This window comes from Pelecanus crispus, chromosome 2 (genome assembly GCF_030463565.1).
Source record: "Pelecanus crispus isolate bPelCri1 chromosome 2, bPelCri1.pri, whole genome shotgun sequence".
Classification (NCBI taxonomy): Eukaryota; Metazoa; Chordata; class Aves; order Pelecaniformes; family Pelecanidae; genus Pelecanus; species Pelecanus crispus.
Genome location: NC_134644.1, coordinates 142941896 through 142962810, shown reverse-complemented (window position 1 = coordinate 142962810; position 20915 = coordinate 142941896). Strand labels below are relative to the sequence as shown.

Below are 20915 nucleotides of genomic sequence, written 5' to 3'. Positions count from 1 at the left end.
TGCCTCCTGCATAGCCATGGGCTAGAGGTGTTAGCAGATTTGTATACTTAAATTCAGTGAAATGCTCCTCAGAAACACATTTAACAGATTTTTCCAAAGATTAAGATACTAGCTTGAGATGTTGGGTGCAAATGATGAGAGCAGAAATGTGCCTAGCATCTGAAAAATACTTTGGGGCCTCTCTAAGAAGCAGAATGCAGGATAAACGTTCAACATTATTTTGGTTTCTCATAGATACCTGGTACCTTCTCCTTCAGTGCAACACCTGCCTTCTGAGGTGAGGACAGGGTGAACTTCTCTGTTTCTAAAGCTTTACTTATCGCTGCTATCTGTAACAGCTTTATGGCTTTATTCATTCCTGCTGTAAGGTACTTTAGCTGCTTCCTTTAGATGCACGTGTCTTAGTACCTGTAGTACAGCCAGCAGTACAAATACAGGGAAATCTGAAATTAAGTAGAGGAAGAGGTTGTGTTATGACACCTGGTTACTCTAATACCACTGTGTCCCCCTTTCAGCGTTGCGTTTGGGGTCTAGGGCGGGAGAGTCTGGCTGAATACCCCGAAAGTGAACAAACAGCTGAATGTTTTGCTGGGGACTGATACTAAAAGAGCGTGTTGCTGGGGGAAGTAATTCAATTCAAAGACCAAGCTATTTTATCAGTAAGTTCACAAAAAAGTTGCCAAATGAGAAAATCGTCATTTTCTAAAAATCACAGGGGCCAATTAGAGTATGGAAATGCTGTACTACCTGTTCTCTTCCCTGAAGGGAAAGGAAGAATATTCTCTGTATACTGTAGTACAGGTAGGTTTTTAATAAAAAACCCCTGCTACTGAAGATGTAGAAGGACATAGTGTAATTTTTGTAGTCTGTGTAACTTGAACAGATGAAGAAACGGGGTTTTTTTTGTCTTCATGAAAATACTCTAGAAGCATGGGCAGGAGGTAACAGCTCTTTGGTGTCTATGAAATGCTTCAGCTGGGAGCCTGCTAGTGCTCCCTGACCTTCTCCCACTCCTGGAGCATTAGCAAAATCTGGAGTAAAGCAAATAGACTTGCAGTTTAAGCACCCACTTCCTTATAATCAGCTTTATCTGCAACAGACAAATTGTGTACCGTGCTAGCTTGTATACTTGCAAAATAATAATCTTTTAATTTCACACCGTGAATGGGAGCGGTGCCAAAATAGGCTTATTCAGACATGAACTCAAAATGCCTTCAGCATTACCAACCCAGCATGTCCCTCTGAACAAAACCTGTAATGTTGAATAAACACCATTTAGTTTCCAGTATTTTATAGCACTTTATGTACAGCTGTGCTCAAGGATGAACTTAATCTTCAAGACACCGAGCTTTTTTCATTCAGAGACAAAAGCAAAAACAAGCCTGCTACCCAAATTCAGAAGTGTTGAGGCAAACCCACAGCTTGGTTTTGCAGAGGTAAAGCTTAATTAATTGTTTTGGAAAGTTGCCGTGAAATGGTGTTGGGGAAGTGCTGCTGGTTCCAGGAGTAACGACGGAGGGAGATCTGCTCTGGGTTTCACTGCTGAATTGGTAGCACCAGCTGATAGTGGTGGTGTAGCCGATGCTGGGCAAACTCCTTCCCTCTTTTGCCGCTGTCTTTCCATCTGTAAAATTAGGACTATTATAATTTTACTGTACTTTTGGGGGGTCTACTGGAAAGAACTAAATATTACAGGATAGTAGGGTATACGGTAAATTTAGGAATGTAGTTATGACTAAGCTTGTCAGTCAACAGCAAGTACCTTGATAATATGTGTGAATTAAATGCAGGACATTTCTTATTCCGAAAAACATAAGAAGAATGGGGTTTTCCTTTCAGATGGTGGAACTTGGGTGTCTCACGTACGGTGTCAATGTGTTCAGGAGATTTCCTCAGTACAGAGGCCAGCCGACATAGGGGTCCATTCATCTTACCCTGAAGGAAGCACCAAGTGGGAGATGGAGCTGGCTAGACAGAAGCATCCAGTGCTGTGTTACATGCCCTCAGGTATTTGAGGCACCTGTGCGGAGCTCTGGATGTGACCCGCGAACTGCCCAAGACCTTGCTCTGGGAGCAGCAGCGAACGGCCAGGGGGATATGCTAGGGCATCTCAAAGATGCTGGATACCTAAATTTAGGCAAGCCCGATCTTAACCCTGGCATAATGGTTGGTCAGCTGAGTCATGCTCTGTGCTCTGCTATTTATTGTGACCAGGTTTCTGTCGACAGTGGTAGGAGTGCAGGCACATAGTCCACTCGTGTACCTAAGTATAGATGTCCTAAACTGGAGCTGAATCCCACCCTGCGCCAGCCAGCTTCGCATGTGTTTCTAGACAGTCCTTTAGCTGAAGCTCAATGTAGTGTATCCAAGTTTTTGGTTTAAAATCCTCAAAAGGAGCTCTCTGTATTTTAACAACGCATTTTATTGCTTATGGCAGTGATTTGTAAAACTTACATATGCTTTAAACACTATTTGTTTTAAAACACAAAAAGACTTCTCTCACGTGCTTCTCGATGGAAACTTACACTTCTCTTTGAAGATCCTACAGAAGGAGCAGCACTGGGTGTTGCACCAACAAGTACACAGTTCTAGGCATTGAGGTTAAAATTTAGGTTTTTGAGCACAGGGACTTGGAGGGAGATTTACTGCTGCTTTCCTGCTAGTCCTGATAAGGATACAAAATTGGTTTCAGAGCTGTGACCAAAAAGCATCCCTCCATTATGGTCGTTAAGGAAGTGTATGGAAACTATAAATCAAGTATGATTGCAAGTGGCTTGTGGGAGAGTGAGAATAATCAGTGCTCTCAACTATACCCTTTTTGTTCCCAGGAAACTGAATTAATCTAGCTGGAGGCAATGTTTTTAGTACATCTAAAAACTTAAATATAGGCTTGGGTGTTAGATTTGTTACCAAAGCCCTCTGAATATTTTTTATTTTCTATTTCTGTATTATTTAAGATACTGTATTTTCTGTGTTTTTTAAGATACTGCTGACTATAGGTGTGGGAGAAGATGGATCTGAAGGTGGAAGGAAGGAAATCACCACTTGGTTTTGTATCTTAACAAACTCAATGCAGTTTTTCAATTCGGAGCTGGGTTTTGATTTCCTGAGGTGCAGCTGAGATTTCCTGGTTCCTGCAGATGTAAGAACTTTGCCTGGGAGATGGGGGATGCAGATTTGAACTTCCTCAGCTGGCATCACACCCACTGGTCCATTTCCTGGCCCTAATCCTGAGCCACCACACAAACAGTGAGCAGCAGTACTGTTCTGCCGCCTTCATCCCCAGCACACCCTGTTGGGACCCGTGCTAGCTAATTTGGAGCTGACTTGTGTGTGTATACACACACGCGCGCACACACACACATATATACATATATACCCACACACATATATATTACATGTAATATAACTCCTATTGTGTTTTGCCATACACATGTAGTTTAAGTCGTGTTCCTGTTATTGAGTATTTCAGGAGCTCTCATTTTGAAAACTATTATTTAGGAGTGATCCGACATGTACATTTTTATGTGGCCGTTTCCAGTACGTAGTTTCCAGAACTGAGTTTTAAATTAATGGGAACATTTTTTCCTGGTTTGGAAACGTAAGGCAATTTATCCACTTAGCTATTGCTTAATCCTGCGTTTAATTTTCCTAAATAAATAAATAAAATTAAAGCTATTTATCACACTCACTTTTGTAGGGCTGAAGTCATAATACAGATGCATTTTAATCCTATAATAAATACCAGACAGACATTTTCTGGGTGGATTGAGGTTTTGCTCTAGAGAAAAAAGCACGGTGAGTTTTGGTAAGATTCTTGGCACGAACTGAATTTTGCAGGATTAGACCCTTGATATTTATGGCGAGTATAATTAAAAGTAAAATACTTGAAAAAAAGTACATCGTTTTCATTAGTTGACCATTTGATTTTTCCAAACTGAGGACTTCTCAAAGGATTTCATGCAGGTGGTGCCCTGCTTTTTGGTTGTTTCTACAAGGCTTGGAATAGCCAGTCATGCACAAAACCATTAATGTTAGCACATTTGGCATGAAAACAGCACAGGGAAAAGGATTGCTTGGCTAAAAGAGCCAAGTATTTGCAGAAACTTCTTGTTGAGTCTTTTGTGTTCCCTGCTGGGAGTTTCTCCAGTAGAAAATTAATGGAAATTAAATCAAGTAGCAACTCACCAGGGCTGTCAGCTGATTTCTGAGTAGAGCAGGTATTTATTTTCTCTTTCCACCAATAACTATATTCTTGTCACCGCTATAAATGAACTTCTAAAAGCGTTACATAATCAATTGCTATTGCACATTAACAAGCTGTGGTTCAACTTGTTAAACTTCCCTTGTCAAATTATATCTTAACTAAGAGAAGAAAAAAGCAGCATATAACTTCATGAAATATTTCTGGAGTGCAAATATAGGGGTGGAAGAAGGGTACCCCTTTTGTCATGTCTGCTTTTTGTTTAGTACAGAGGACTGTGAGCCACTGAAACAAAATTTCAGCTAATGAATTCTCCCAGCAGCCTAATGGGAAAATGCAGTCTGTAAATGTGCTGAAATCCTCCAGTCTATACATACAGCTTCACTATGTCATGTTCTAAGGCATGGCTTGAAGATGCACGGTTTTAATCTGATAAAGTAGTAAAAATCACAGCCTTCATGGGAAAAAGAGTGGAAAATGGATACTCACTCTAAAGCTTGATTTAAGAGTACAGTTAAAATTCTGGCTGCAAAAAAGCTTCTCAAAATGTTCATTTTTTACAAACTTCTGTTCATAGAAGTTGAAGCTGAAGTGAGGTTCGCGTTAATGAAGACAAATATTGACCCCACAGATTTGTCCCTGTGATTTAGTTTTGGGAACAGACCTTATTCAGATCACTGCCAGAAATCATTAGAGAAAGTCTCTCATAGCTGTCTCTCATCCCAGTTTTTGAAGCAAATACCCGTTTTCAGAACTGACACTGTAATAACCCCCAACCCACTCATAACAGCTCAGAAATATTGGATGTTACTATTGCAAACATTTTGCAGTGTTAGAGAATATATTACATATACTGTAGAAGTGTTGTTCCATGTTGTATTTGGTGAGACCACAGCCCTTGCTTGCTGGATTATACTTGAAACTGTAAGTTACATGTGAAAATTTTTGTGAAGGCGACTTTTAAAACATCACGTTTCTCTGGCTCTAATGAGTCTTCTGTGATTTTTTCAATAATGGTAGTTTAAAAAAAATCAGCTGGGAAAGAAACTGCTTATTCTTGAGGAATAAAAAATGAGAAGATGAATCAAAAAACAAAGGCTGTGCTTACTTTTTTGATTACTGCATTTGGATTATCCAAAATCTTGACTGTTCACTGTGGCAATAATACCGCAGCAAAGTTGTGCTAGACATTTGGGCTTCCCTGTGTAACTCAGATGCCCTCTAGGCTAAAATGTGAAATCAGCTTTACTTCTGCGCATCCCTGATTCGAGTGGTGTGTGAGGCTGTGTTGATCACGTTGTCTGATTGCAACAACTGATTGCAACAATTTTTTTTTACTTTTTTTTGGAAAGTGGCCACCTTAACGTTTTCTGAAAAACTGGTCCTTCCAAGTTGCTAGGTTGTGTGCCCCGAATTACTGGTAATTCCAGAAAAAGTATGACTGTGAACACACATGCAGCAACATAGTTTTATTTTGCTTTAGATTTTCATGAAATATTTTGGACAGGCGATATTTTTGGCAGGTCTTCCACCATCAAGTGATTAAGGTGGTTCAGATATGCTCCTCTGAGTCTGGATACCAAAACAACATCTGTCTGCCGGAGTTGACAGCGCATGAATATGTTTAAACAGCCCTAACACACGTAGCTTTATGCTACAATTGTCTGTTCTCACATCAATAGATAAATGTTTAAATTTGTCTCAGATATGTTGCTTGGGAGTGAGGTATGCTGAAGGAAGGTGTGAATTAGAAGAAGTTGGCCAAAGCTTTTTTCTTTCCTTTTTAATATATTTGACTGTGTGTTTGCACCCAGCACTATCCAACTGAAAAATCTGTGTTTTCTAATTATTCAGCTTTGGCTAAGGCGTAAGTGTTACTTAGGTGTGTGTTTATCTAAATGCCTTTAAACTGGGGACGAACCTTTGCGGTTCCCAGCGGTTCCATTATCCAGGCGGAAGCACAGAAACGAGACCAGTTCAGAGTCCTGTACATCCCAGTGCCGGGGTGCTTGGGCCGCTGACGGACCAGTGGGAGCAGGAGGGAGCAGCTTTCTCCTCCTGGGCGGGGGTCTCTGCCGTGCAGCTCAGCCACAGACGTGCTCGGTCATCAGATGCCAGCCTGGATGGAGAGTCAGGCAAAATAAAATGGTCGAGGGTGAAGCCTTTCCTTTTTCACCTCCCATTCTGTTGCGGTTTTTTTGTTTGTTCGGGGGTTTTGTTTGTTTGTTTGTTTGGTTGGTTGGTTGGTTTTTTTCCCCCCTGGGTTTCTGCTTTGGAAAGGTAGGATTTTGCCAGTTCCCAGTACTGCAATCCCAGAGGCAGCGCAGTCGGTGGTGTACTGCCAGGACTCTGTGCGCTGCTTTTCATGAGCCAGGTACGGCAGTGACGAGTCACACAAACGTCATCCTTAAGAGTTATTTAAAGAACAAGGAGAGCCTTTTCAATACAAAGCGAGGATGCCGACATGCTTGGCTTTCCTAAGGCGAGCAGTCAAAGCCGGGAGAGAAACCACAGATGGACGCGCTGCGTAACAGCCTTGCTGGTCGGCCGGCTGACGTATCCCTTGTGACAGAGCATCCCTTCAGCGCGGCAGTGAGCAGGGAGGGCAGGGAGGAGAGCAGGCGCACGGAAACCGTCGCAGTCTCAATCTGCCTTTAAGTTTCTTTTCAATTCTTCAAAACATGGCCCTGGTTGCAAAATGAGACCAAAAAAAAAAATCAGTCCTAAAGCATGTGCTGTTGTTTTAATAATATTTTTGCTTGTGAAATGTTTTTTGGAGGCTGTGACATTATCGGTGCTTGCTTCGAAGTGATTTATCATGCTCTGCATATTGCTGTTTATAGCTGAACACCTTTTGTTAGTAGATCCCGTTTGTGGATCATGTACAGACACAAATGTGTGACTGATTTTTTTTCTGGCATTACAAGTTAACGATTCTCTTTTTAAGATGGTCCTTTAAAGTGAAGGACAAATACGCATCTGGTGCATGGTTCTTTATCTTATTTTATATTAAATTAATAAAAAATTCAACTATAAGGTCCTACACAGGAGGATGGAAGATGTGATGTAGAACAAAAAAAAAGTATTTTTGAATGCTAACATGATGCTTTTCTAATTTTCTGTGCACATGCATATGTGCTCTTTCTCTCTCTTCCCAATTTACCCCAATTTAATTGTGTACATTATCAAAACATTAGTAAAACTTCCAGCCGTTGCAGTTAATGCAGGCTCTGCAACAGGCTCTGCCCTGTGTTTCTTCACTATCAGCAGTCATCCCTGAAGCACACAAGTGCCACTTTCCAAACTGTTTGTCAGGAATGTTGTTTTAATCTGTTTTAGTTGGCCACGTTATGAGCCCCACAGTTCTCAAAGTCCCAAGTCAAGCAGCTCAGGGTCCTTTTTTTCCTTTCATCCCTATGGAGTAGTGCCTGAAGGACACTGATATTGGGGGGGGGGGAGTGTCTCTGTGTGCTGTCAGTGATCAATACCTTTCTGATAATGCAAACCAAGGAGTGAGTTGAACCTGCTACTGAAGCTGCAGCCACAGTGATCAGGGCTGTAAGAGCAGCATCTTCTTGCCCTGAAAAAAGGGAGAGTTTTGGATCATTTACAAAACTTTTGACATCGTCAACAACAGGGACGGTAGGCTGCAGTGGTCTGGGGTCATGCTTTTCATCAGCAAGCTGTCATTAACGCTAGTGCTGTAATGGGCTTCAGCTCACATGGTTCGCTACCAGAGCTTGTTCCTGCCGGGATGAAAATCCAACTCAAGTGTTTGAGCCAAGTGCTTTGGCATTAGCGAAAGGAAGAACTTCACAAATTGAAGATGGCACAGCCTGCTAAGATAAACTTGTGATTCCTTACTCACAGCATGCTGTAAAGAAAGATGCTGGCCTAGATTTGCTCATCTGCTAAGATCTGCTGTGCAAACAGCAAAAACCTGTCACGTAGAGGATAGAGAGCAATTCCCACTGCCCAGGGGAGCTCTTTGCTGGGCAAGTTGTCAGATGCGCTTCCATAGTCACTCCTGTCAGCTAGACCATGCTGGTGGGATTGGGAGAGCGAAGGGGGACTTTTAAAGGTAGGAGGAGGTGGGATGGGCAGTGCATCCAGGAAAACTTCCCTACATACATCTTTTCCTTAATGTCAAATTATAGAAGGACTTTGCACTGGAGGTGAAATAAGGCAAAGATTACCCTAAGCAAGCTGGGGGAATTGGCGACCTCCTGAGCTGTTTTGAGGAGGGGAAGAGAATCAAGGTGGTGTGTGTGTAAGAAGAGACTGTTGAAGGGAAGTGAGAGAAATAATGTGATTCATCTATTTTGAAAAGCCAAAAAGTGATGGTAGAGAAGAGGCCGTAGTTAGGCTGTTCTGTCAGCTCCACTGGGGACTTGCAGCTGCATTGCAGTTTTTAGTCTGTATTGAGATGTGCAAATGAGAAAGAATAAATTCAGTTGCTTTAATTTTTTTGGGGGAAAAAAAAAATCGGAAATTATGGGTATGCTAAAGACAGCTTATTCCTTAAATAAAAATGGTGAATTTTCAAAACACAGTAATGTTCTGCAAAGGTAATGTTTAGCTGCAGTGCTCCAGCTTGCACAAAACATAGTGTATCTACAGGATAGCAATGTCATCTGCCTCCGGAAGCGGTCATGTTTGTATGGTATTAAAAACTGCTGTCAGGTGAGTGCTGCTTTCGGATGGTGACTCACAGAGAAGTAACGCATTCTCCATGAAGGTTGCATCTCTTTTGTCTGATGTAGCTAACACCTTAACCGGGGGCTCCCGGGAGAGCAGCGAGGAGGAGGCTGTTGTTGCCCAGTACTGCAGAGAGGACTCGGATCAAAGTGGGTGTTAAGCAGGCACCAAAGCTTGACTGCTAGCTTCTCACAGGCTGAAGCTACTCCTTTGCACCCCTTTTATTAAGAGATGTATTTATTTGTTAATGGCTTTATCTTCACTTTTGAATTTTCATTGAATTGTAGCAGGATTTTTTTTTTTCTCCCAGAAATTTTCTGATGGCTGTAGTAAAAGGCAGGCATGCTAGGGGAAGTCCGGCATCAAGAAAAAAGGCAAGTATAGGAAAACTGGAGCAGAGCATCACAAGACAGAGGGACTAAGATGACAAGGGAGAAGTTGAGGAGGAGAGGATGTTTGAATTTATGGAAATTACGGACTGTCTGCCTGTCGGTATGCAAAGTAGGATGTTTTGCATTTGCAGTTCCCTTCAGCTCTCCAAGCCCACGTTTCTAGTGGGTATCATTTTAAGACTAAACTAATAACAGTGCTCCTCTGAGACTTCCCTCCATTCTGAAGAAGGAGGTGCCATTCGCTGTGTTGTGTGTGAAAAGAATTATTTAAATAATTTTAGCGAAAACTTCAAATGTCAACGCCTCTGTGACAGTAAAAACTCTAATTTGTTATCATGGAGCATTGCACATGCTCAGCTGCTTCTAGGTTTGTTATGTGAAGACAAAGAAACTAGCCCGTTAGGCCAGTGCTAATAGTATGGAAATAGAAAAAAGATGGAAAATGTTGTGCATTGTGGACTAATAGTGGAAAAGAAACCACTTCTCTATATGGGAATAGGAAGAGAATTGAATCCTGTAATGGAAAATGATGCCATCTTGTCTGTGTTATCTTTGGTAGGCAGAAGTAGAAATAAGGTTAGTAGTATCAACTGTAACATTGATATTTTATAACTATTCAGTAAGACCTTGGTAAATTTTTACAATGTGCATCTGTGGTTTAGTACAGAATACAGCTTCCAGGGGGCAGCATGGAAGGTGGGGTGAAGATGGTATCTTCAAGATGAAGAAGGTATCTTCATCACAGTTAAATTTTTGCTGTGATTTCTTCAGGTGACTGTTACTGTTGTTCATGTACCTCTCAGTATCAGGAGTAACTTTATGGAAGTGTGAGATTGGATAACATGAGCATAATACCAGACCCACAATAAGTGACTGGCTGTTTTATGTCACGGTAATTGTTGCTTGTAATATTTGTTACAGCAGCATTTTCCTAGACAAAAAAAAAGCAAAAGCACACTCTGCTCTGTTATTTAAAAATCTACAAGAACAAATTTCACATAATTGAGTCTGTACAACAGTGTTATTGCTTCATAAACAGTTACTAACAGAAATACATGTATTACCAAGGAGAGTGTTTCCATCTAACAGAAGAAACTGGAGAACAAGCTGAACCTAGTACTAGCCAGAGGCTGGGCAGTGTATTCTCAATTTCCCTTTGATACCTGCAGGCCACAGTTCAGTTAGTTTCTCGTAATGAAAAAAAAAGGTTGAATTTCGGACAAGAATGCTAAAGATGACAGTACAGTTAAGCCAGATGCATTCTTCTGCTACCATGTATTATGTCAGTGGTTTCATTCTTCTAAATGCAAAGCATTCAAGTAATTAAAAATAAACAAAAAACAACAACACACACCCCCCCCCCCCCCTTGGACTCACAGAGCAAACATTATAGCACAATGAATGTTTAATGTTAAAAGCATCTTGGAAAAACATTTAGATTGGGAGTACTTATAAATTTTCCTGATACCTCCCTTCAGTTTTAATCCATCTAAATTGACCATCTTGTATGCTGACAGTGGTTTGTCCAAAAAACAAGTTTCGTAAGACTTCCTAATCAATTTTTATTTTCATAGTATCTCCACACTTCCGATAAAGTTCTGTCTTTATTTCATTAAAAATCTAAGTAAGTATTTTGGTTACCTTTTCCTATAGTGATATTACAGATCACAGTTAAACTACTTGGAAACAAATGACAAAGCAATAATTTGCGGATTGGGTTTACCCAAATCTCCCACTGTCCCGATAGGACCATAGGTGGTAGTTGCTGCCCCCAGCTTTTTCTGGGTCCTCTACCACTTGGAAGGTGTTTGTCTCCCGGATCGCTGCAGTAGCAAGGAAGACCCTGGGAGATGCTTTACAGTGCTGTGACCTATTGGCTCATGTATGCCATCGGAACTGTGGTTTAATGTTTGGAAATTCCACTCGTTGGGATATAGTCTCTCTCCTTGGCAGGAAGCAGAGGGTCATCTCAGAGGTGGTTCTGCCTCTAGGCTCCAGATCTCTTTCAACAGCATCGGTGGCTGTGGGCAGCCTTGTCCAGAATCGGTGGCTTTTTTCTTCCCAGTTCTGTTAGCGTCTAGCTTGCAAAAGTGAGGAATCAGAAAGCTCAAGAAGGCTGACATGTAAATATGAACAACGAACAGAAACTGACCCTGTGGGTTATTTTTGAGACTGATTTGATTTCAGCAAAGTGTTCCCCATCTTGTTTGTTTTAGTAGTTACACGGAGCAGCAGGACAGCAAGCCTGTGGCTCTTTGGTGAGAGGAAAAGGGGATAAATGTAGTGTAGACTTGCAGGCTTTTTAAAGTGTTTCATCAACGTATATTTTATTAGAAAATAATGTATATTTTAATGTGGGGGGGAAGTTTAATATTATTTTAAAATTGACTTACAGCACCTTTTATAGATAAATTGGGCCAAATGTTATCCATATAGATGTTAGGACTGTATATAAGCATTGCTACTATAAAACGTATATGGGGAATGTTAGAATTAAATTCATTCAAAGTGGGAATCATACTGTTTGCAATAGATAAGGGGGGAAGAAGGAGGAAGGGCAAAACGTTTCTGGCCTTGCATTTTGTACTTTATTTCGAGAAAGACAAAATTCCTCTAGCATCTGCCGTAAGGATATCTTATTAATTACTCTCGAAGGTTGAGGGAAGATTTATGAAAAAACCTGTTTTGCAAAAGGCTCTGAGAGAGAGCATTGTGAAAAAGAGCCGTCAGACATAGTAGTATTGGGGTGGCTCTGACTGCGGGGCCGGGTGAGGGTCGCAAGCGGTGCTGCTCCTCAGCAGCAAGATGTGCAGTGGGAATGCCAGCTACCTGGAGAGGCAAGGTGTCTTGGCCTCTCTCCGTGTCATCAGGCGGCATCAGCACTTCACTTAGCACATCACAGCACTTCTTGGCACAGTTCTTGTTACATTTGATGAGCTGGGACCTTCGGGGTTTTTTTTAGTTTCCATCTTTTTCCATTCTCAGCGTGATAATTTGCATTGCATTGAGCAGCACCTCTTGGGCATTGTAGCAGGCAGTCCAGCCCCTTACCCCAGAGAACGCACCAGTGCTCAGAAGTGTGAAATTTTCTTTCTGTAAACAGTACCCCATTGAAGCAGTCCCACTTATGAAAGGAGATGTACCTGTGAACAAGCTAGAACAGTAACATAAGTTAAAGGCAGGAAAGGGATGAACATGACTATTAGATAATACTTGGAATAATTGGTCTGTTGCTTCAGGGTGCTGTCGGGACTCGGTTTGTAGAGACTGATTTGTTTATTGCATCAGCAAGTGGCCTTTAAAGTAGAGGGCATGGAACAGAAAATCTTCCCGGAAAATCCTCAAGGTTTGTGGGTGACCGTAAGGGATAACTGTTCTCTGCAGGGTTGTGTTATTCCTTTCTGAATTTAATTTTTGCTTTGCACTTACAAGCCATCAAGTGATTACCATTTAGTTGATTGCTCTGTTTTGAAGGGGGCTATTTCTATGTCATGTTCCTGCTTCAGGTTCTGTCGTTGCCCCAAGGGCTCTGCACCACATAAGTTCTTCTGATATGTCACAGCTGTTTGAAAAGTAAAAATTAATCACTGAATCAACTTTTTCAATGTATAGAATAAATTGTTCCTGTAAACTGCAGCTTATCTCCCAGTCTTGAATTTGGCTTGCTTAACTGCTCCCATTTATGCACAGCATTTAAAAACTGTAGATGTTATCACTGGCCGATGATGAGAACACTATTTTACTACACATCCTCTCCCTTCCCACCCCCAGCACACTGTATCCTGTGTTTTGTAAATCACAGAGCGAGACCTAGAGTTCAGTCCTGTTACCGTTTGGATAGGTTTGAAATTTCAATCGCCTTTAAGGCAGGCAGACAAGTTGCTTAAGAAGTGATGATAAAAAGGCTTTGATGAAAAAGGCGTTTTCCATCTGTTTTGCAGGCTGTGCCTTAAGCAGACTTTTCTGGGGAGTCTTAGTGGGCAAAGCAGCTATTCCTGCCACTGGGCTGCAGAGGGGACGGCGGCAGCAGAGCCTGTCCGTGGGATGTGCTTGCGCCAGACGACAGAAATCGCAGTAATTTGGCATCCTTTTTGTGGCTGGTGCGGCTCTGCCAGGGCTCCCCGACAAGGTCTGGTGCGGTGGTAGCCTACAGAGCAGCCCGGGTAGCATCACTGGGTTCTACCTCCATAGGGAGGAGGGGGCACTGGGAAAGGGTGCTGCGGGTGCTCCCTGGGGTGCTGAAACCGTCTGGGGGCTTGAGGAGGAGGGAGAGGGAGAGGGAGAGACAGGCGAGACCCCCGTGTACAGGAGAGTGCATCAGCCAGCCTTTACAACCAGATACTGCATTTTCTTGGTTATCTAAATTTCTAAAATGGTTGTAAAAATGAATGGATTATTTTCAGTCAAGTTTTAGTGCTTTTAATGATAATGGCTAGAGAAATACCTGGTTTTAGAGAGTCCTCTTTTTGTGGAGCAGTGGAAGGTGATGCACGGTCTGATGCGAGGAAAAATGAGAAACATGCCTGCATTATACACCACTTTCTCTTCAGTTCTGTTAAACGTTTCTTTTTGTTCTCCAGGATGCTGAGAACCACTCTGTGAATGTCTGCCATCTGATATGACTGATTTGCAGAGACTTTTTATTGTCTTTAAACCATTACAGTCCAGCTAGAAAGTCTGTCTGCATTACTGATGACTCTATCAACTCTCCCTGGCCTCTATCAGAGCAGCCAGACTTCCAAAGGTCCTTTGAATAAGTGAATCACAATCAGCTTGGCTGAGGGTGGTGGAGAGCTTTGAGGTGGCCTTTGAAGCACTTTTCTTTTTCCCTTGAGAAGTTCAGGTATATATGTTTTTTAGAAGAAAAGTTCCTATATTAGTATAATAAAGATTTTGATCATAATTAATTTCTAGGCATTGTCAGTATCCTAAAAAATTGCTGGTGTGTAACCAGAACAGCAGAGAGAGACACAGAAAGGGCAGTTATTCTGTATACGAAGTAGTCTGCAAATATCACAAAATTAAGAGTGGAAAACGTTAATTCTATGTTTGGCCATGACGAGCAAAGGCAGAAATCCCTAGCTTCTAATTAGCGCATTGTATTATTGTGTCTGTGCTTTGGATATCAAACACCGGTTCTCTTTTTAGATGTGTAAATAGTAATGCTCCCTTAAGTTTTAAGATGTGTCATTATAGTACTGTAATGATTTAATATAATCTTTGAAAATATTTCCCTTTGCTTTTTGCTTTATTGTGAAAAGTTACAGCTTTTACCATAGAGTGCTCAGGACCTTGGACTGGTTATGTGGATCATTCTCTATATATAATTTTTCCTCTTGTCTTTGGCAAACGGGTTAATTTTTAATCTTCATAATCAACAACTGAACCTAACAGCAACTAGCAAGGTCATTTATTTATCTGTACTGTCAGTATTTTGAGTTGTTAGATGGTAACCGAATATTATTGTAAATGTAACAGTTTATGGATTAATAATATTTTGCTGCACAATACTGTAGATCTTTGCTCAAGACAGAAGAGTGGTTGTAGTTACTTTAGCTATCTGGAGTCATAGCCACATGCGTGGCTTTTCTTGCTGGTTCCTTGTTAGGATGTTGCTTTTGCCATTAATGATGAATTGAAGAAACCTAAAATGTTTTTATCTTACCTGTAGAATGTAATTTAGGATTTTTCTTTCTTTCAGAAGTACTTCTGTTATTACTAGTGCACTGATTACAATGATTCCTTATATGATGAATCATATTTTTGGTGTACAAAAGCCTGTAATGACATGTTCATCTATCGGTATTGATACAGTGCTCAGTATGACGGCATCAGTGTGATGTGGCTGTAATCAGGTGGTCAAAGTAAGACTTCAGAGGTCTCTCTATGAGCATTTAGAAATGTAAATATGGGAAGGAGAGAGCAATTTAAATATCCCGTTACTTTGTCCCAGTTGTAGCGTATTAATGCATGCATATTTATATGGTACTGCCTTAACAAAAGATCAAGGTGTTTTGTGAGCCACTGTCATAAGCTGGTGTTTGGGTGGAGGACAGAACCCAGCTAACACAGCATACTAGCATTTTTGTGCCTGACTGCTGCTGTTCTTGACAATCCTAGTTAAAATTTTGTATTCTGTTTGGTTTTTACTGTGTCCCCCTGGTAAGGGTAGAAGTAAGAAACAGGTAAGAACGTGCCTCTGCCAAAACAAAGAAAAATGTAAGCCTTCTAATAAATCTGAATGTTTAGGGCATATGGGCTTCAGGTGGTTATTGCTTGGAAAGTAGGCTAAGGAAAGGCAAGCTGAACAGTGCTGGAACAGGAGGGGGACGTGCTTCTGCAGAAGGCTGGGTCTGTGACCATCAACTTCTGTAGCCAACCTCCACTTTAAGTAATTGGAACTATCCTTCCCCTTCCCTTTCCCTTCTGCCAGCTACAGGATGCCCCTGCCCTTGCTCCCCCCGCCACCTTCTTGATGGGAGTAGAGCCATGGTGAAGAAACGCTGCCTGGTCTGCACTTGCGCCGTTTGGGGCAGCTCCAGAGCATAGGAGGGCATTTGCCATACGGTGAACCCGTGCATCATTGCTTTGAGCATCCCTGTGCTGGAGTTAGAGGTTGCTGGACAGGGAATTAACTGAAAGCTTTGGAGTTGTGGGCAGGGAAAATGAATTTGTCTGGGGTTTTGGTTTTTTCTTCTTAAAATGAACTTAGTTGTCATTTTGAATAAGGTCAATTTATCAAAAACACTTGCTACCACTACCAGTTTCTCTGCTCTAAGAATATTCTCCAGGACCCTTAAAATATGCTTGGGTAAAGTACTGACCTAAGATGCAGTCTTTCCAAGAGGAAGAACTGCAGGCTTTTTGATCTAAGCAAGGCAAATAATAAAGAATAGACTAAAGACTTCAAAACTAGAATGAAACACATATTTCTAAGGATTTTTTAAGGAAAGTTTAAAAAAAAAAACATTCCAACCGTAGATGATGGTCTGGTTGATAGAAGAAAAAACAGAGGTGTGGTATGGGTGTGTCCAGATGCAAATAACACTTAGTGAAGGTGACAGTGGCCAGAAGAAGACCTGTACACCTTTCCTGAAGGGAGGTCAGGAAGACATTCCCTCGCCAGAAAGTTGCTAGTAGGGAGGAATTGCACCAACAGCTTAAACCGTGGATTCAGTCCCATAAGGAAACATGGGTCCTAGGGGGAGTCAGCTACTGGCTGAGGAAATGGGACAGTAGGAGATCGGATGTTGCATTTGTTTGGGACACTTGTGTAGCCTTGGACTCGTCTTGGACCCTCTTTTGCTTATCTTTTGGAGCCTAAACCCAACCTTTCCTCGCAGAGAGCTCTGTGATAGTTTTCTTAACACCGTTAAATGGTTATCAAAAAAGCAGTAAATTTATCAGCAAAACCAAGGAAAGGATTGAGCAAGAGTGAGGGTAATAACTGAATTTAACTTGAGCTTGGCTATTAAAGAAAAGGACAATTTTAAATGCCAGGCTGGCTAGGTTAGGGTATTGCAGGGATCAAGTGAAATCATTCTGCCTGCTGAGGAAGCAGGGAGACATGAAGCTGAGAGACATGGGGTGGTGGTAAAAGATCTGCCCCCAAGGTCCTCTAACTTCTGCTGCTTATGTCTCAGCTGGTTCATTATAATTTAGCTGTTGGTGTCTGTTTGGATTTACAAAGACTTGGAAATAAAAGATCCAAAAGTGTTTCACCTCAAATGCAGACTGAACTTACACAAATGTATCTATCCAGAAGCTGGGAGACAGCATTTGGAGACTGGGATGTGGGATGTGAGGAAAGAAGAAATCTTCATAGCTGATGTGGTCGATGATCTTACAATTGATTTAGATTTCATTACACCTAATAGCAGTATAAGCAACGTCAGGGATTATAACTTCAGTCTGCAGAAAATCACCTTAGCAATGGTGGAATGAATGGTTTGTGAACAATCGATGTGTAACAAACAAGTTATTCCCCCTTGTCAGTTCGAATACTGTTGAACAGCTGTGTGCAGGTTCAGCTTTCCAGTGGAGAAAGCTGGAAAAGACTGGGGCAGTCTTAAGACGTCGACTCACTTGCAATGCTGACTGAATGCAGATGGCTTAAGTGGTTCCTGTCTTCATTTCTGTGCTTTGCCTCTCTCTGGAAGGCTGCTGTTGCTGCAGCGGTGCTGGCTGAGTGATACATGAAATATGTGTGTTTACATTTATAAGCCAAACTGTAAAAATATGTTTGGGAGCAGAGTCACATAAGCCAACACTTGTAGCTGCTAAAATTCTTGTGGCTGGGAAGTAAGAGCGGAGCATTTCTTGTTTGCTGGATGCAGCTGAGGAGCAGTAGGTAGTAAAAATGACGGTTGATTCAAAATGGGCAGAGAAGAAGTTCACAGTTTCATTTATTTGGGCTTTCCATATTGAAAACCTGTTAAATTGGATCAGGTAGAAAAAAGCATTCCAGTAATTGCAAAAGCGTGGTTTCGCATGGTTAGGAGTGGCATGGGGGGCTCATGACCCTTCCTGTCCTTTGCCTACCTGTGAAAACTTTCATCTTAGGCACAGATGCCATTGCTGGCAATTTTGGTGCGTTACTGACAAAATTATTTGGAGCAAAGGTTAGTTTTTCAGAGGAGCAGTCCGAGTCATTGTAGGGGAGCAGGGGAACATCAGTACAGAAGAGCTAGAAGTAGTTAAAATTATAGACTGTTTGGAGGAACTTTGGGATTAGCTCTGGGTCTAGACTCTGACATCTTGACACCAACTTGGCAAATACTTAAAACAACTGCTGTAGTGTGTTTTTTGCAATTCTGCAGAGGCCTGGATGGGAGCGTGTTAGTCCTGTTGCCATACACACTGAAGAACCTTGGTGGAAGGCTGATTGCAAACGCTAGGGATCAGCTTCTCCAGCATATCAGGAACCTGTGGTCATTTTGTCCTCATAAGTTGCAGAAGTGCAAATATTAGTGGTTCATCCACAGCTGGATAAGAGTAGGGACAGTCGGTGTAGTTGCTCAGGAGTGGACTACAGAGCAGCCGCATGCTCCTCAGAGAGTGGATTTTCATACTGGGATATTAGGTAATTGGAAAATCATCTGGCAGGGTTGGTATCCAGAAAATGTAGCATCTCCATGTCATCCATGAGGAAAGGTCTTCTGGACCCAGAGGAATTTGGCATTCTGAGTGAAATACTCCTCTGCCTGCAAGAGGACCTGGTGGGTGATGGATTCAGGTTTTAGCTGATTATAGCAGATATCTAAGACCCTTCCAGTACTCGGTGATGACCATATGGCTGCTGTGCTCTTCACAAAAACCTTGGCTGAAGTAAAGGAGGGTTTCTATGGATATAATCAGAACACAGCAGGAATCGTCATCAGCATTTCAGTTCCAGGCACTGATGTGTTACAAAAGACAGTCATGAGAGCTAAGCTGTTGCACGGCATGGGAGAGCGTTCATTGGCATCTGCGTGGGTCCTTGCATCAGCCAGAAAGCAGCTGTGAACTGTTTCATGGACAAGTTTGAGGTTTGCTCACTAAAATATCAAGAGGCTTTGACTGTAGTGTAGTTTCCAGTTAATAAGCCTTTAACCTGATGGGTGAGATGGGATTCTAAGAAGGGGACTGCAAACAGCATGGTGATTTGGTGACTTACTGATCAACAGTTGACAGAAGACATCAGGTAGCTGAACACTTCTTATATTGGGCTTTAAATAAAGACTCAACCTGATGGTTAAGTAGAGCTCCTGGCAAGGCACAGAGGAAATTCTAGAAACCCCACAATGCAGAATAGAGAGGGGAAAATGTGTGGATATGAATAGCTGAAATTCTGAAAAGGGTCAAACTAATGGAGGGTCACAATAATTCTGATAATTTTATACAAAGATGTGTTCTCTTTTCCTACTGCTTTTCCTATTTATGCTGAGCTGGTTTGCTTAAAGTAGCCACTTGGTATGCTCAGGTTGCCAGCAGACAAAAGCTTTGAGAACTCTGCTTGGTGGCTTACTTCAGTTACTGGCTTAGGGTTTGGTCTGTTATTTTTTTTAAAAAAAAAACAACACACTAAAAAAGTTAAGTATTTGCTGATGTGTTTCCTGCCTCCTATTCACTGTGTTTCAGAAAATCTTCAGAAGAACTGGACATGGATAAAGTAACAGCAGCCATGGTACTCACCAGTTTATCCACCAGCCCCTTGGTCCGCAGCCCTCCTGTCCGACCCAACGGTAAGCCTTCAGAGCAGCGCCCGGCAGGGGCTGCAGGAAGGGGTGCCAGGGCCCTGTATGTGGGGGCTTGTTTCCAGGGGTTGTGGCCATGGTGGAGGACAAAGGGTGAGTGGCTGTCTTCTGGCAGTGGCCTGTGCGTGCTGGGGATCATACTGAGTGAGCTTCGCTCCGACATAGTTGAGGGTTTTGGTGCAGCGTTGGCAGAAATGAGACGATATCTTTTCCGTAACCATAGAGCAGCTTCACTTTATGAAACAGGAGATGCCCCATTTCATAAATGGGGGATGAGTGCTGCGGAAGGTCTCCTGACCTCACTGCAATGCTGATTTTCCAAACAGCTTATTTGCATTTGCACATATGCAGTAAACATAACAGCAGTTGTTCTTGTCCCCACCCCATGGAAATCAGATTGGGTTTTACTCAACACTACGATGAGGCAAAGCACTTCCAGGTCACAGCCCTCGGCTGAGAGGCGGTGCACTAGTGGTCTGCACGGCCACAGGTCTATTTCTACCGATGCAGGATTAGACCCTCAATTCCTGTACCCTTTGTAACTCTCTGATGGTCTACCATCAAATCCATAATCCCTTAAAAGACTACTCTATTCATGGGATAGCAGAAGACACACAAATAAAGATAAATCTAAAAAGTCAGTGGTAATAAGGAGATTGCTAATGAAATATAATTACTCTGTGCAGGCTTGACTGGAGTTACAAGAAATGTTTTAAAGTGTTATATTTTAAGAAATAATTTAAATTAGGACACCTTTGTTAGGATGTCTTAGCATTGTTTGTATGACTGGCTTTTCTTACTCGTAACTGTCAAATCGATACTAAATGCCCTTCTACTGGAAGTAATTGGAGTACTTTGAGGAATACTGATTGTAAGTTAAAAGGGAAATGGTCTTTGCAGTTCTTCATGGAAGCAGGGGCAGTCCACGGAATGATGTTTTACTTAAAAGGACTCTGTACCATGAGGAATGTCCCAGCTTTCAAGATTTTTGAACAGATAGTGTGGGTTTTTTCATTTCTTTCCAGAAAACTTAAATTTTATCTGTTTAGCTGGAAGTCTAGCCATGAACACCGATGGCTCCTGCCTACGTGCTTTCCACACACTTGCCAAATGTTAAAAACAGAAGTATTTATGGAGTATCGTTGCTCTGAGGAGCTCTGGGAAACCTCCAGTGGTGACATTCCCAGTGACTGTCCTACCCCAGGGCTGGAGGTTGCCAGTCCCCAGCGAAGCCCAATGGAAGGGAAGGGAAAAAAACATACCTGCCCTCCAGCTGCTCCAGCTCACAGCTGAAACCACAGATGAAGGTGGATCTGTGCTGATGTGCCAGGCAGGGATTTGGAGTGGCCGAGGCACATGCGTGTCCCACGTTGCATCCCTGGTCAC

The 20915-nt window shown here is 42.1% G+C and overlaps 1 protein-coding gene across 1 annotated transcript in view; it reads left to right on the top strand.

Annotated features, from left to right (window-relative positions):
• ZNF704 (zinc finger protein 704) overlaps positions 1-20915 on the top strand; it is a 68297-nt gene that overhangs the window by 25351 nt on the left and 22031 nt on the right. Inside the window, exon 2 of the mRNA XM_009489308.2 lies at positions 19414-19517. Within this exon, the coding sequence (XP_009487583.1) occupies positions 19414-19517 (104 nt within the window). The remainder of the gene's footprint in view (positions 1-19413; positions 19518-20915) is intronic.